General features: G+C 37.9%; 1 protein-coding gene across 1 annotated transcript; it reads right to left on the bottom strand.

Moving 5' to 3' along the window:
• Positions 1 to 4,409: 4,409 nt before the first annotated feature.
• On the bottom strand, positions 4,410 to 12,382 carry LOC120716968 (hemicentin-1-like). The gene is made up of 14 exons (XM_040004724.1): positions 12,147 to 12,382; positions 11,632 to 11,928; positions 10,701 to 10,982; positions 10,334 to 10,597; positions 9,842 to 10,114; positions 9,463 to 9,714; positions 9,069 to 9,344; positions 8,703 to 8,954; positions 8,285 to 8,569; positions 7,681 to 7,956; positions 6,804 to 7,079; positions 5,238 to 5,489; positions 4,786 to 5,070; positions 4,410 to 4,664 (listed from the first exon to the last, which is right to left on the bottom strand). The coding sequence occupies exons 1-14, from the start codon at positions 12,196 to 12,198 to the stop codon at positions 4,417 to 4,419; spliced, it is 3,570 nt and encodes a 1,189-aa protein (XP_039860658.1). The 5' UTR covers positions 12,199 to 12,382; the 3' UTR covers positions 4,410 to 4,416.
• Positions 12,383 to 14,730: the final 2,348 nt, after the last annotated feature.

Raw genomic sequence — 14,730 nt, 5'->3', positions numbered from 1 at the left:
GTGACCATACGGTTTTTGTTTATATGAATTGACAAATCCCTACTTCCATTCCCAATATTGCACCTGTTCCATTAGCTTCTCTGACACAAAGAATCAATACAATTGGACAATTTTGTTTGTCATCCAGGGACCCTCTGGTTTAAGAGAATAATAATGAGCTAATTATACTGTCCATTATCGCCCTCATGATTGGCACCGCTCACTAAAAGTGATGTCATATCCACCGGTGCAAGTTTTGTGTCATTTTAGCCGGTCGCACACCTCAAGTTTTTTTTACCTGTGTGTGGGTGGCATTGGCACCATGGCCGGTAATTCCCAAATTATACAGAGGGAGATGCTGCAACAGCTTGACAAAAAGACTTCTTAAAACTCAGCTTCTGGTTTGAGCTTCTTCTACTCTTAAAGAGGGCTGATGTGGAGGTTTTATCTCAGTGATGACAGTTTGTTTTAGAAAATGCTGTAGCGGGTAACTGAGCCCTAAGCACCAGTATTAATGGTGACTGCTGTGGTGATATCACTGTTTGCAAATGACACGACTAATGCGCTGACCATAAAGCACCCTTTAACGATACGTGAAGAGATGGCTGTTAGAGCACACATCAGTCCAGATGTTCAGTGGTCATGCATAAATTTCAAAAGTAGGCAGCAGCTTTATATTCTAGGAAGACATTCTGTAGGTCAAACCGCTGAATGCAGCACCTTGTTAAAGGCTTGCTGTGCTGCAGATCTTATCCCTTTGGCTATAGCTCATGAATCCTTCACACACAAAACAGGTTGCACTTTCTTGAACTTTAGGAACAGGAGCTTGTTGGAAAAGGATGCAGGATATATCAGGTTTAAGCCAAAACATGCCTGTATACAAGATAGAACAACTGCCCTTCTTAGAAGATCCTTGTAAATCATCTCAATTTCACTGTTCTTCAGGTTACCTTTATTTGGCAATAGCTTTATTGCGATGTCTGATGTGTTTGGTTTCTTTTGTACCTGTTCATTTGAAGGACCAAAGTGTTTTGGGTTGTTTTTTTTTTTTGTTTTTTTTTTGTCTGCACTTGCAAACAATTGACCGTTACAGTTTACTTGCTTTTCAGCATATCATGTTATCTCATTAATGCCCTTGTATCTTTTCCTTTATCCATAACAGCAACAGAGTATTTCATATGAGAGACTGTTTGTTGCAAGGATAGATGTGTTTGAGTAGGTCGAGAAGCTGTTGTGATATATCTAGATGTCTGTGAATTGAGATAAGTCTTTTGTAATGGCTCCTTCAAATATTTAAAGGCTTTACTTCACACTAACCTGCTTCTGGGCCTCTTGTGTGACGACTGTGCTACATTACATGAACAATTGGATGGCCAACTGTGTAAGTGATGAAAGATATGCATTAAATATCAAAACAAGATTGGATCTGTGTGTTGAGTACCACTGATGCAGAGCCACATGTTTAGGCCTTGGGTTCATCAAGAGTACATATAGATGTTAGATGTGTAAAAGAGATTTATTACTTTTGCTTGACTGGTTTTGCTCCTGTCTCACGCATATTTTGTGAGCGGAGGCACGTTTCAGAAACTTGAGGAAGGCGAACAAGTCTAACTTTGTCCATACCACCCATTTGTGAGTTTTACCACGAATCTGATCCTTTCTCCAACTGTCATCACACATGAAACAAAAGCAGAGCACTTACAGCTCTTCTTGACATTAGCAAACATGATTTAATATTGACAGTGATGTATCAGTTGCAGTCATGCTGACAGAAGTGATAACCGCCAGCCAGTTTTTTAACAAGAGTAGCAGATATATCCTGAAGACAGAATGTGATCCCAATTTTTATCAAATTAGTGAAAGGCAGCAAAAAGATAAAATGCATATAAAAGATTATTGATGTATTAGGTTCTGTTACGGCTGTGGCCATGTGTGGGCTGTTTTCTGTCTGTCTTTCTGTCTCTCCTCCAACCTTATGTGCGTCCCTACCCGCCTAGACTGGGGGCGTAACAGGTTCCCATCAGGAAAGTTTAACTAGAGGCTATCAAATGGGCACATCTGACATTCAAATGCTCTTTTACCGCATCTCAGTAACCCTGTGAATCTCTCTAAAAGCAAAAAGCCATTACTCAAAACCACTATCTGTTGGCAAGTGTACATCATTCTGTCAGTCACTGCCACATATCGTAAAATTGTTTTTTCAGCCAGTTGATTAATGTGCTTCAGCCATGATTTCATCACCATCATCCTTTATAAAGAGCCGGAACACCAACCCTATCATTTCTTCTCTGGGACTGAAGTCAGTGCACAAGCAGGATTTCTTTCCCCGAGTTCACTGAATTGCCTTTTCTCCAACATGGGACCCAGGGTGCTTTTGCCGCTGGCTCTTGGGCTGGTAATATTAACTGATTGCATCCAAGGTATAGTATTATACTTTGTAAAAATCTTTTTGTATCCTGTGCACCCTATTCTGAAGTCTCCTTCTCTATTATTTTCTTTTTCATTTGTTAAAGGTGTTCATGAGACAAAGAAACAGAGCCTGGTTGTCAGCGCATTCACTGACGGTATGTGAGATTATTTTCTAAACACATTTCGACAAGACCAGCTCCTTAATGATAGTTACAGGTTTGTATCTAAATACTTACTTTATTAAAATTGTTATTATAAATCTTTTAAAGTTATTTCTACAATAAACTGTGCTACAGGATCTGCTGTTGGAGAACTACTTACAACTGCACGTCCAGTAATCCAAAGACAGGACAAAAGACCTTGCACCTGTAAAGGTGACATGAGAATTTTACCAAAGAATGTATAAATTTTTACATGTATCGCTTTTATGTAAGTACATCCTCTCTCTTAGAAAAATACAGTATTTCTAACCCATTCTTCTTTTATTATATGTCACTCAGGGAAGGAAATGGGTGTGATGAACAAAGCCTGCCACTGCTTGAATACTGCTGTATACATTGGAAAGTGTAAGTTGCCTATAACTTCTAAGATTTTTGGAATAGGGAAGGAATAAAATGATGAGAAAAATCAGTGATAAAATCAATTATTGTATTCTCTTTATTATCATGGCTTTGAAGAGTGATTACAGATAGAAGTTACGCATTTTTTTTTCATTTCATTTTTTCGTTAATTTTCTTTTTTGTGTCCAATTGCTTTATCTTTCTGGATTCATTCAAACCACAAGGGAAAAAAACACTGCAAGAAGGAAAAGTTCAAGAACATGAAGATATGCCAAAGGATTAATAAATCCTTCAACCCCTCCGTGCCCATATGAGCAATATAAAGAAGCCCTCTATTCTTACACATGCATGCTTTTGTAAGACTCATTGCCAATCATATTTTCTATGCATACACATGATATTTTTTACAAATGCAGTGTAAAGAAAACTTATCACTGGAATTTGAACTCACTATAACTTTCTGAATGGGACCATTATATTTTAAATATCCCACTTAATAAAAATCTCCAAAAAATATATTATGTTGTCTTTTTTTTATTCATTTTTTTAAAAAAAGTAATCAATCAATCAAATAAGGTGAATCACGGTATAATAAACCATCTACGTATATATATTATAACATGGTTAAATGCTCACAGTGATTATAATTTGTAAGGAGTACACTTTCCTGCTTTCCTTTTATGAAACTATTCAAGTGTACTCACTGACACTAGCTCCAGGGAGTGATTACAATGACAGTATTAAAAACTTAGCGAAACTACATTTTACTGTTAATAGATATAATATTGAACATAAAAAAGTAGGCTTGCCACTAATTAAATAATGTGTATGTCTAACATTAGGATTATGGACTGCGCTATGTTTTCTTAATCATTGTGCAGGAAGATTGTTGTCAAAAAACAGGGAGTGAGAAAGAAGCCTTTCATTCTCAGAAGACTTAAGAGTGTGGAGAACTCAGTTGAACAACACAGGCGCAGAAAAGGCAAACAGAACCATCATCATCAGGCTGCCTTGGTATGGGAAGTGGATGGCAGGGCGTGAGCTGGGGGTGGAAAATATGACAAGCAAAGAGACACGTTTGAGGTTAGGACTGAAAAAGAAAAACGCTTACAGCATATTTGCAAATTTATAGCACTGCCTGTGGCCAATTTTAAAAGATGGGTGTGATCATCATAGTTTCTTTAAATGCTCCACACTACAAAGACGTCTTTTTGGCATTAACGTCTCAAAATCTTTGTACATTTCACCTCTATTTTCTACGGAAGCGTAGAGCTGCCACCCAGGCAAAAGAAAAATAGAAGTATATCACGTTATAACGTGACATACTTCTATTTTTTCTTTTGCCTGGGTGGCAGCTCTACGCTTCCGTACTTTTCTATGAGGTCATAGGTTATAGGAAAATACCCCTTGCTCAACAACACTAAAGAACTTGTTAAAGAAAAAAGGAGTAGAGAATAAGATGTGTGGTTTATTCACCTGTGACGGTAAGATTTTGGTACATTGTGATATCAGTCACGGGGTTCCATGCCTTGCATATGTAATTCCCAAAATTCTGGCTGGTTGCAGGGAATACAATAGTAGATGTGTTCTGTAGAGGTGTTGACAGATTGTTGAAGAACCAGGAGAAGTCACACGCTGGTCGAGAATCAGCCTGGCATATCAGGGACACGTGCATGAACATACTTGCACGGGAAATGGTCAGTCTGACTGGGCCATCTGGAAAAGAAAGATTTAGTTTGAATAATGTACTGCAAAATTATGAATAGTGTTTTCTTGGCACACAATTCAAAAGAATATTTGGCAGATTACTCAGAACTAGTTCTCAACAAACACTCACAGTTCACCAACAGTCTGTGCTGGGGGCTCACATGATCACCAGCCTTATTGGTAGCAACACACTGATATGTCCCTTCACTGTCCAGTGTCACTGGGGTGAAATGCAGCATGTTGTTTTCAGTATTATAGGACGCATATGAGTTATTAGAGGGATTAGTGTTAAGCTTCATGTTGTCTTTCATCCAGTAGATTGTGTCATAGGGCCCAATAACCTCACAGGTGAGAGTAAAGTTCTTAGTGTCGATTGGAATTGTCTTGTTTTTGATCATCACTGACTCTATGGCCTCTGTAGACACAAATTACAAGGTGTTAAACACAAAAGAGCATGACATCTTGACTGGAGTACATCCCCATGAAATATTTAGACTTTAAGAACACAATTAGAATTTGTATTTGATCAGTTTCAGAGCCACATGTGCAACAAATTTCCCAAAAATCTTAAAGTGTTCATACCAACAACTGTGAGCGTAGTGGAGTTTGTGCTGTTCTTTCCTGTCACATTATTAATGGCCATACATGTGTATTCTCCACTCATGTTGAAAGACAAGAGGCTAGTTGCATACACTGACGTGTTGGACACAATTGATCCATTGAACCACCAGCAGAATTGGCTGAGTGGCTCTGACATGGCAGAACAGCTGAAGACGGCTTGACGTCCTGTTTCAGCAAAAGCTGGCCCATAAATAATGGGCTTTTCTGGACCATCTGTAACAGCAAAAGAGGATAGGTGACTCTAACAGTAAGAATCTAGAGTGTTAACTTTTTTTGTTAACTACAAAGTTCTTTAAATTGTGCCCATGTTGGACTTGTGCAAGTATCATTCTTCAACTTGCGGTTAGAAATGTGGTGATGGATCAGCATGATGCAAAAAGAGACTGACACACCTGTCCCTGATGAATGTTCTCACAGACGTTTTGAATATCTGTGCCCCTCCTGAGGAAATTTATTGTCTAAACTTTTGAGCACAAAGCAACACTGGAGTATTATAAGTAAGTATAATACTTAGTAAGTAAGTAATAAGTAAGTAATTTAGTAAGTAATAAGTATTATAAGGCAAAGATAACGCTTTGAGTTAGTATGAGCTACCACCGAGCAATTTAACATTATGAAGCAATTTCATAGTCCTACCTTTAATGCAAAAGAGTAGCCTACCTGACTATATTGCATGCAAATTTGTCTTTTGAGCTGGGTAAAGTATTATCCAAATTTGGATAGGTTCTGGTCAGCTGTGCAGTTCATTGTATATTTATTGTGTTGACTCCTGTGTCTTAAGAGACATTGTAGTTGCAACACTAAAATACTCTTTGATAGTCATTATGTTTTTCACAGCTGTGTGGGTACGGTTCAGCATGTAGTGTGATTGCTATCCACACCATAGCATGTAACACCAGTGCTTTCTCAATGAAAGCTGACTTTGTAAAATTGCTGCATTAAGTAAATTACTAATCTATAATTAATGTGAAGCTAATACAAATTGAGGTGCACTTTTTGTAAAAGTGATCAATCGGGCAATCGTAGTTAGGCATATGAGAAGCAAGTCTGCACATTATGAACATTATGACCCTTTTTGTAGAATCCATGTTTTGGAATGGTAAATGGCCTGCATTTGTATAGCGCTTTACTCAGTCCCCAAGGACCCCAAAGCGCTTTACACTACATTCAGTCATTCACCCATTCAAACACTGGCAATGGCAAGCTACATTGTAGCCACAGCCACCCTGGGGTGCACTGACAGAGGCGAGGCTGCCGGACACTGGCGCCACCGGGCCCTCTGACCACCACCAGTAGGCAAACATGGGGTTAGTATCTTGCCCAAGGATATTTGGCATGCAGCCAGGAGGCAGCCTGGGATCGAACCACCGACCTTCTGATTAGTGGCTGATTAGTGGCTCTGCCACCTGAGCTACAGCCACCCCAACTGAAGAACCGAAATACAATGGATTTACCTAATTTAAGGTGATGCATCATTGACATTGAACCATTTAGTAGCATACATTCTATACATTCTAATATACTCACAATTGACAATGAGGTTATAAGCAGGGCTGGCCTTGTTTCCAAAAGCATTAATAGCCATACAGCAGTAGTTTCCATTATCATAGCGCTCCACCATACTGAGGTGGAGCGTCTTATTTTCCATGTAGAAAACAGTTCTGTTTTCATCATGCAGTATCTCCCCATTCTTCATCCAGTAAATGTATTCAGCAGGTCCAGTTACATTGCATGTTAAGTTATATGAATAACCTTCTATGGCCGGCATCATTGGTGCTTTTACTTCCACATTTTCTATTTGATCTGCAAACAAAACAAACACAACAGTCATTTGGTCAGAAAGACATGACAAAGGTAACTTACATCAAAGCTGTTGTTAAAAAGGTCCAGCAGTGCCCACATTTAACCTTTAGTATGAGCCCTCAAATACTCCAAAACTGGTATGTTAACCGCACTAGCAAAGGCAACACCATCCTTTAGCGCATCTCGGTGAGTTTTAAATGGCCCACGGCAGCCACACAACAGCCTATTGTCCCTGATGCCCTCTGGTTATAGACATAACATTGATAAATCACACACTGGCACGCTATGGAACACTTTCTTTTTTTTCCAAAACCCGCAAAGCATGAAGAAATGAGACAAACACACAACACACATGCACATACTGTAGATATGCAAGTATAATTTAACATCTGTGCATTGTCTTTTATTTACTGCCTTCTGTAAAGTTTCATACGATATTGATATGTTTTATGTATTTGTAATTAATTTTTCTGTGCCTGAACTTTTGGTATTTCACATAACTGAAATTATCTGAACTCCAGATAATTGACTTGCAACAAATATCTTGAAAGTATAAAATCATATCACTCAGTTGCGTAAATCTTTAAAATATCAAACTCACAGATGACAACGAGCATGTAAATAGCGCTGGGCATGTTTCCAGCAGCATTAATAGCCAAACAGTAGTAGTTTCCAGTGTCATATCGCTTTACTGGATTAATCTCAACTGTCTCGTTATCCTTGTGGAAAAAAGTCCTGTTGTCTTCATGCAGTCTCTGCCCATTCTTCATCCAGTAAATGTAGTCAGCAGGTCCAGTTACATTGCATGTTAAATTATAGGCGTAACCTTCTTTGACAAAGGTCACTGGTGCATTTAGTTTTACATTTTGGATTGGATCTGCAAACAAAGCAAACCACATAACACTTAATTTCTCTATTTAGCTGCCATTCCTCTTTCTAAGAAGGAAAATAAATTAAATGCACTTTTTACATCAACCCAAAAACATGTTGGCTGTTTTGTTAAGTATTTAAATCCCCAAAATGTCTAAATACTGCTAAAAACATATCATGACTCTTCATTTGGATCTTCCTTACAGCAAACATTTTCTCAGGGATGTAGATATTAAAACTATTTGTGTCTAGCATTTGAAAATGAGTACAAAATTAAATAGAACTAGTTTTCAAAAAAAATAGAAAAAACATTCATTGCTTTCTGTCATGCTCACAATTCACCAGTAGTCTGTACTGGAGGCTTTTTCGCTGGCCAGCCTTATTGGTAGCAACACACTGATATATCCCTTCATTGTACGTTGTTACTGGGATGAAGTTCAGCATGTTGTTTTCAATGTTATAGGAGATATGTGAGTCATTAGAGGGGTCCATGTTGAGCGTCACGTTATCTTTCATCCAGTAGATCGTGTCATAGGGCCCAATAACATTACAGGTGAGAGTAAAGTTCTTAGTGTTGATTGGAATTGTCGTGCTTTCGATCATCACTGACGTTATGGCCTCTGTAGACACAGAACATGAGAGTTGAGAGGGTAAGATGTCTTTAGTGTTCTTTATTCTTTGAACACAATAGCAGCCAGAGTCATATGTTAAAAATGTTTCATCTAATTCCTCTGAATCCTAAAGTTTTCATACCAATCACGGTGAGTGTCGTGGAGTTTGTGCTTTTCTTTCCTGTCACATTATTAATGGCCATGCATTTGTACTCTCCGCTCATGCCTAAAGACAACACATCAGTTGTGTAGTCTGATGTATTGGCCACGATGGATCCATTGAACCACCAGCAGAACGTACTGGGAGGCACTGACTCGGCAGAACAGCTGAAGACAGCTTGATGTCCTGTTTCAGCAAAAGCTGGCCCATAAACAGAAGGTGTTTCTGGTCCATCTGTAACAGAAAAGGAGATAGATGAATATCTAAACAACTATAAATGTAAAACTTAAAAATTGTTCATTTAAACATGACACTCAACTGCATAAAATCTCTAAATATTATACTCACAGTTGACAAAGAGCATGTAAGGAGTGCTCGTGTTATTTGAAACGGCATTAATAGCCATACACTCATAATTGGCATTATCATAGCGCGCCACCATTCTGATGTGAAGTGTTTTGTTATCATTGTAGAAAACTATTCTGTTGTTTTCATCCAGTGGCTCCCCATTCTTCATCCAGTAAATGTAATCAGCAGGTACATTTGTGTTGCATGTTAAATTATAGGAGTAACCTTCTTTGGCAGGCATCATTGGTGCTTCTACTATTATGTTTTGCAGCGGCTCTGCAAACAAAGCAAATCACAAAATAGCTCTTTAGTTCTCCCCCGAGGCACCTGTCTCCTTTTTATGAATGAAAAGTTATTTTGTGTACACCAAAAAAAATGGTCACGTAAGTCTTACCGATAACAGTAAGCATTATGTCGGCAGTGCTGTTTTTGCTACTGATGCTGTTGAAGGCCACACAGAGGTACTTTCCACTCATGCTGGTTGTCAGAGACGGTGTGACATACTCTGACTTGTTGGAGACCAGAACATTTTCAAAGTACCATTCATAGATGCTGGGAGGATTAGATATTGCATTGCAGGTGAATGTGACGTAGTCTCCTGCCTTTGCCAAATTTGGTCCCATAACATTTGCTTTCTCTGGTCCATCTAAACACATAAAGAACACCACAAATTACTTTCACTGAAAAATGCTTATGTGACAACAAACATTCAGATAATACAGAACTGACATCACAGTGATCATCGTTATGTTAATAATGATACAAATACTTACAGTAAACTGTGACTGTGAAGCGGTCGCTGGCTTGGTTGCTTACAGAATTAAAAGCCTCACACTGATAATGTCCACCATCTGAATGCTGGGTTGAACTAATAGTCAGTGTCCTGTTGCCCGTGCCAAACGTTGTTTTATTGTCAGCAGAAATAAGTTGATGATTTTTCCACCAATGAATGATGTCAACAGGTCCCGTCACTTCACAGCTCAAAGAGAATGTCTCACCAAATATTGCTGGTTTGGTAAGATTCACCACGACTGCTGTCACAGGATCTGTTGGAGTTTAGTAAGTAATTTAAATTCACTCAAATATTTGACCTGAAAAAATATGGCATGTTCAACTAGATAATTCCTCTGCACTGTACAAAGGAAAAGGCACAAACCACAACTCTTTCTTTTTGGTCTTAATGGTCTACCAGCTCAGCAGATCTAAGCAGCAAAGTAAAAAATAAAACAAAATACATTTTTAAACAGATACTAAACCAAACTTACCCACAATCAGGATCGTTGCTGTTTGGCTGCTGTATCTGAACGTGACATTATTGTGAATTAGGCATGTGTACTTTCCTGACATGTTCTCGTTAACTTTCTCTAGTTCAAGCTTTGGTTCAATTTTGTTTAGGTACACTCCATTAACCATCCACTGGAACATTGCTGGAGGACTGGAGACAGCTGAGCATGACAGTGTGATATTAGATCCGCCTTTGTATATATTCATAAAGGGCATGACTGTCATCTTCGTGTTACTTGGGCCGTCTGGTGACAAACAGGGCATAAATTGTTTTAGAGGTTATTGTTGGGACAGCAGATTGTTTTATAGATTGTATGCATGTATTGGTGTCTTTTGGTTAGAACTCACAGCTGATAGTCAGAGTCACAGGGGCGCTGATGTCATTGCTGACATTATTAGACACATTACACTTGTATAGTCCTTGATCATAGCGGGTCACATTCATGATAGTGAGAATGGTGTTTCCACTGCTGAGTTGAACTTTTTCATTGGTCATGATCATTGAGCTCCCATTGAACCACTGATAAGACAGGGATGTACCTTTGGACACACTGCACATAAGTACTGCTGTGTCATTGAACTCCACCAGGTTGGTTGTGCTTGTCTGAACGGTCACATTTGAAACAGACTCTGCGGAGAATAAAACAACAAGGCATTTGTCATGTTTTATTTAAGCAAATGTGTCCTCCACCAAATATATATGAAAATGTGACCCATATGTTGAAATAAAGTCAGGTTCAAGATAAAAACAAATAAAAACAAAACAGTCTTATACAAAATGGGCTCCTTGGGTGACAGTATTGGTCTGTTGATTTGTCAGTCCAATTCTTTGGTTCATCAAGGATATACTTTAATTTGCATTTACCTCTTAAAATTTTTGTTAAACAATGACTTGGTGTGATGTCGTGTTCTGAGTTGGTATTTACCCTGACTTTTATCAGTTTGATGTAAAACCTTTGTTGTAACAATTGTTGAAAAACAAGATCAACATATTTTTGATAGTGTTATTTAAATTTATAGTGTAATTGTTTTCCCTTTTTTTCCAGATAGATATGTCTACAATGTGATAGTGTGAGTTGTTTTTCTCCTTAACATAATGGAACCAAGAGACCCTGACAATGCCTCTTTTCATAAATCATAACAAAGTTAATTATTATTATTATTATTAATAATAATAATAATAATAATACAGAAATCGTGCAAGAAGTATAATGTAGGAAGTGAAATCTTCTTGAAATCTGTGCTGGTGACTAAACAAGAAAAATGAGAGGGCACTTACCTTCAACTGAAAGTGTTAACTGAGAAGAAATTTCATTGATTACGTCCTGTAGTGCGTAGTTTCCAGAGTCTTCCAATTTTACTGAGTGTATGGTCAGTGATGAAGTACTTTGGTTAAAAGATACTCTGTCACGCCAAGTTTTGGAAATAACAACAACCCCATTTAGTGTTATCACAATTTGGCGGGTGTTGAATAGCCATCCGCCTGAGCTGACAGTGTAATTGCTGCTAAGGGTAACATTGTTTCCCACTGCGACGGGGTTCTCAGAGGCATATAATGTCTGACTGCGTGTCAGATCTAGAAAGAGAAAGCAAGTAAAATATTCAGTCGCCGCGTAGTTGTCATCCACACACTGGGACAGAAGTAGTTACAAAAGTACTGATATATGTCAAAGTAGTATATTTAAAGAATTTTAATTGATATTAGGATCTATAAATTGTCTAATTCTCTGACCCTGTAGTTATTGTAATAGTCAATAAAGCTCTCATTGAACTTCACTTATCATTCAGTTTTACCTGTGAAGGTTACTGCAGCCAAGAATAGGATGAACACCACTGGAGACTCCATTAAGCTCCTTGGTATCCTTTCCCTAAACTTGAATCTGGCTTTGCTGAATAAAATCCTGTGATATTCTCTGCTACCTGCCTTCAAATCAGCTAATATTTACTCTGTAACACTGCAGCTCTCTGTGTTCTTGATGCAAATGCCTTCCCCTGCCTTCACCATCATCATACCACCTCAAAGTCATGACCACACCTTGTTTTACCCTTTTATATTGATGCTTTACAGGTGCACACCTATGAGTGTCCATTTACTGTATACTGTTGTTCTGCAACTTTTTCAAACCAAGGAAACATGTGGAGAGCGTTTATAATTTTAACACGTGACTCTGTACCTAGAATGCAAACCAAATCTGTGGAATCTTGGTCTCTGAACGTCATTTTAGTATTCTCATAAAAAAGATGAGTCACTTCCTCCCACAATAGAGATGGAAACCACTGAATTGGACAAAATAAAAACAAATTTGGGGTTAGGCATTTGTAGATTCAGCTATGATGATCCATCCAAATCTATATCTGTAAATGCCTTCTTATTGGATTATTTGGTTATGAGTTGCACCCAGAATATCAAAACTTAAAGAATTTGTAGAGGACAATGGACTCTCTGTCCCACTATACTGGATCGTCTCCTTCTCCTACTTTGTTTACAGTAACCAAAGAGACACGGGATAAATGCACTATTCATCTGTAAACAAAATTACAATTTTCTTTCCCCCACAAGACTAGAATAAAAATAAATAAATAAATAAGTTTCACAAATACCTCTCACAATTAGCTCAATTTTATATGTTCAATATACACGATATCTGCTTTTCTTTTTTTGGAGCACCTAATAACATGTGGTGTTAAAGGCTATAAACATTAAATCGATTTTAAGTGAAAATAAACCAATAATAGGGTTGATAGAGCAAGGAAATGGCAAACAAAGATATGATCACGCTACACGTAAAAAACAAGGGTGTTGCATTCACTAGCTGAGGTCACATCCTAATTTAGGTATGACAGTATTTCTAGTAGATAATGGTGATGGCTGCACTTACAGCCACACAGTGGTAATAGCCACCATATTAGTGTAGAGGCTTATACATAACATCACATTCACATTTGTCTTTCTTCAAATAGGAATTAATTTACAGGACAATGAATAACTGGATTTGGTTTAGAATTAGTTCACATATCCACATAACACAGTATTCTAAAATAAGTGTGCACATTTTAGTTTACACTATTACGTATGATTTAATCTTTGTTTTCTGAGTTACTTTAGTTGCAGCTGCTCCCGTCCCTTGATTGAGGAGCCAACAGGTGGAAAAGGGGCAGAACAAGCCTTGATGGAAAGCTGCAAATGAACTCATTTCATAATTTAGGACCATGGGGGGGAATTGGAGTTCATTGTGTTAGTTTCAGTTAGGTTTTGTGTGTTTTACCCCTTTTTGTGTTTTTGTGGGTGATCAGGCATTGTTAAGTTTCCCCTTTGTCTCGTTAAGTTAGGTCAGTTTGTTTGAGTTATCAGTATTGTTTGTTAACTTTGAGTAGAGTTCTGTTATTTTGACCTCTTTTTTTTTTTTTTTACTTTAACCTGTGCCTAAGTTTCCTTCGCTGCTCGGTCCATCACAGTGAACGTGCTATCATCTGTGAAAAGCAAAGGGAGGCAGTGCTCCACAGTGAACACAGCTTGTGTTGAGAAAAAACAAAACAAAGTTAGTTTGGAACAAAACCAAGAAGTACTGATGTTGCTGTTGTAATAGTAACAAATGCACTTGCTATGAGCACATTTGCGGTGATGTCGTTTCTTATGTTGGCGTGATTGTTGAAGGCCAGACAGCAATATGGACCACTTTGGTCTTTGCTGACATGTAACAGCTTTGAACCCACTAAAACTGAGCTGGATGATTGGAGAATGCAGAACAGACCGCAGACAGATTGGATCCAGCTAAAAAGGAAAAATGTTCGGTCCGTTCATTTTGAGCGCTATGTTATCTCGTCCATCTCAGAAAAGCAATGACAATCAGGCAGACGAGAGACATACAGAAAAATAAGAACTGTGTATTGAAGCTCAATGATTATATTAGTATATAAAACTGCAGTAGTAGTGAATATGCTATTGCCCAACTCACAGCTGATGGTAAAGTTTACTACATGGTCACAGCAGGTCACACTGATCACAGAGAGCGTTTTCATCAGTGAGCTGAGCTCTGTAATTGGAAGTAACCTCAAAGCTGCTGTTCATCCAAAAGAAAGAGATTGGAAGGAGAATAAAATTGAGCACTTGATGATTGATGAGCTGCGGAATTCATCCAGACTCTTAGGTTCACACTGATCAGCACATGTATAATTCATTCTGTGGTAGCCAAACAGACGAAAATAAATGTTTACAAATGTACTTCATGACAATGAGGTTTTGCAGTAAGCATACAGTTAAAGTGTATTAATTGTAATGAATATTAATTCTAGTTATTCTTAGACCACTTTATTATATCAATTTTAATTATTAAATATGATAAAATACATCAGTACTTACAAACAGTACTTATAAATA

Source organism: Simochromis diagramma, unplaced genomic scaffold (genome assembly GCF_900408965.1).
Source record: "Simochromis diagramma unplaced genomic scaffold, fSimDia1.1 OVJJ01000487.1, whole genome shotgun sequence".
NCBI classification, from domain to species: domain Eukaryota; kingdom Metazoa; phylum Chordata; class Actinopteri; order Cichliformes; family Cichlidae; genus Simochromis; species Simochromis diagramma.
This window is presented reverse-complemented; position numbering and strand designations above follow the sequence as displayed.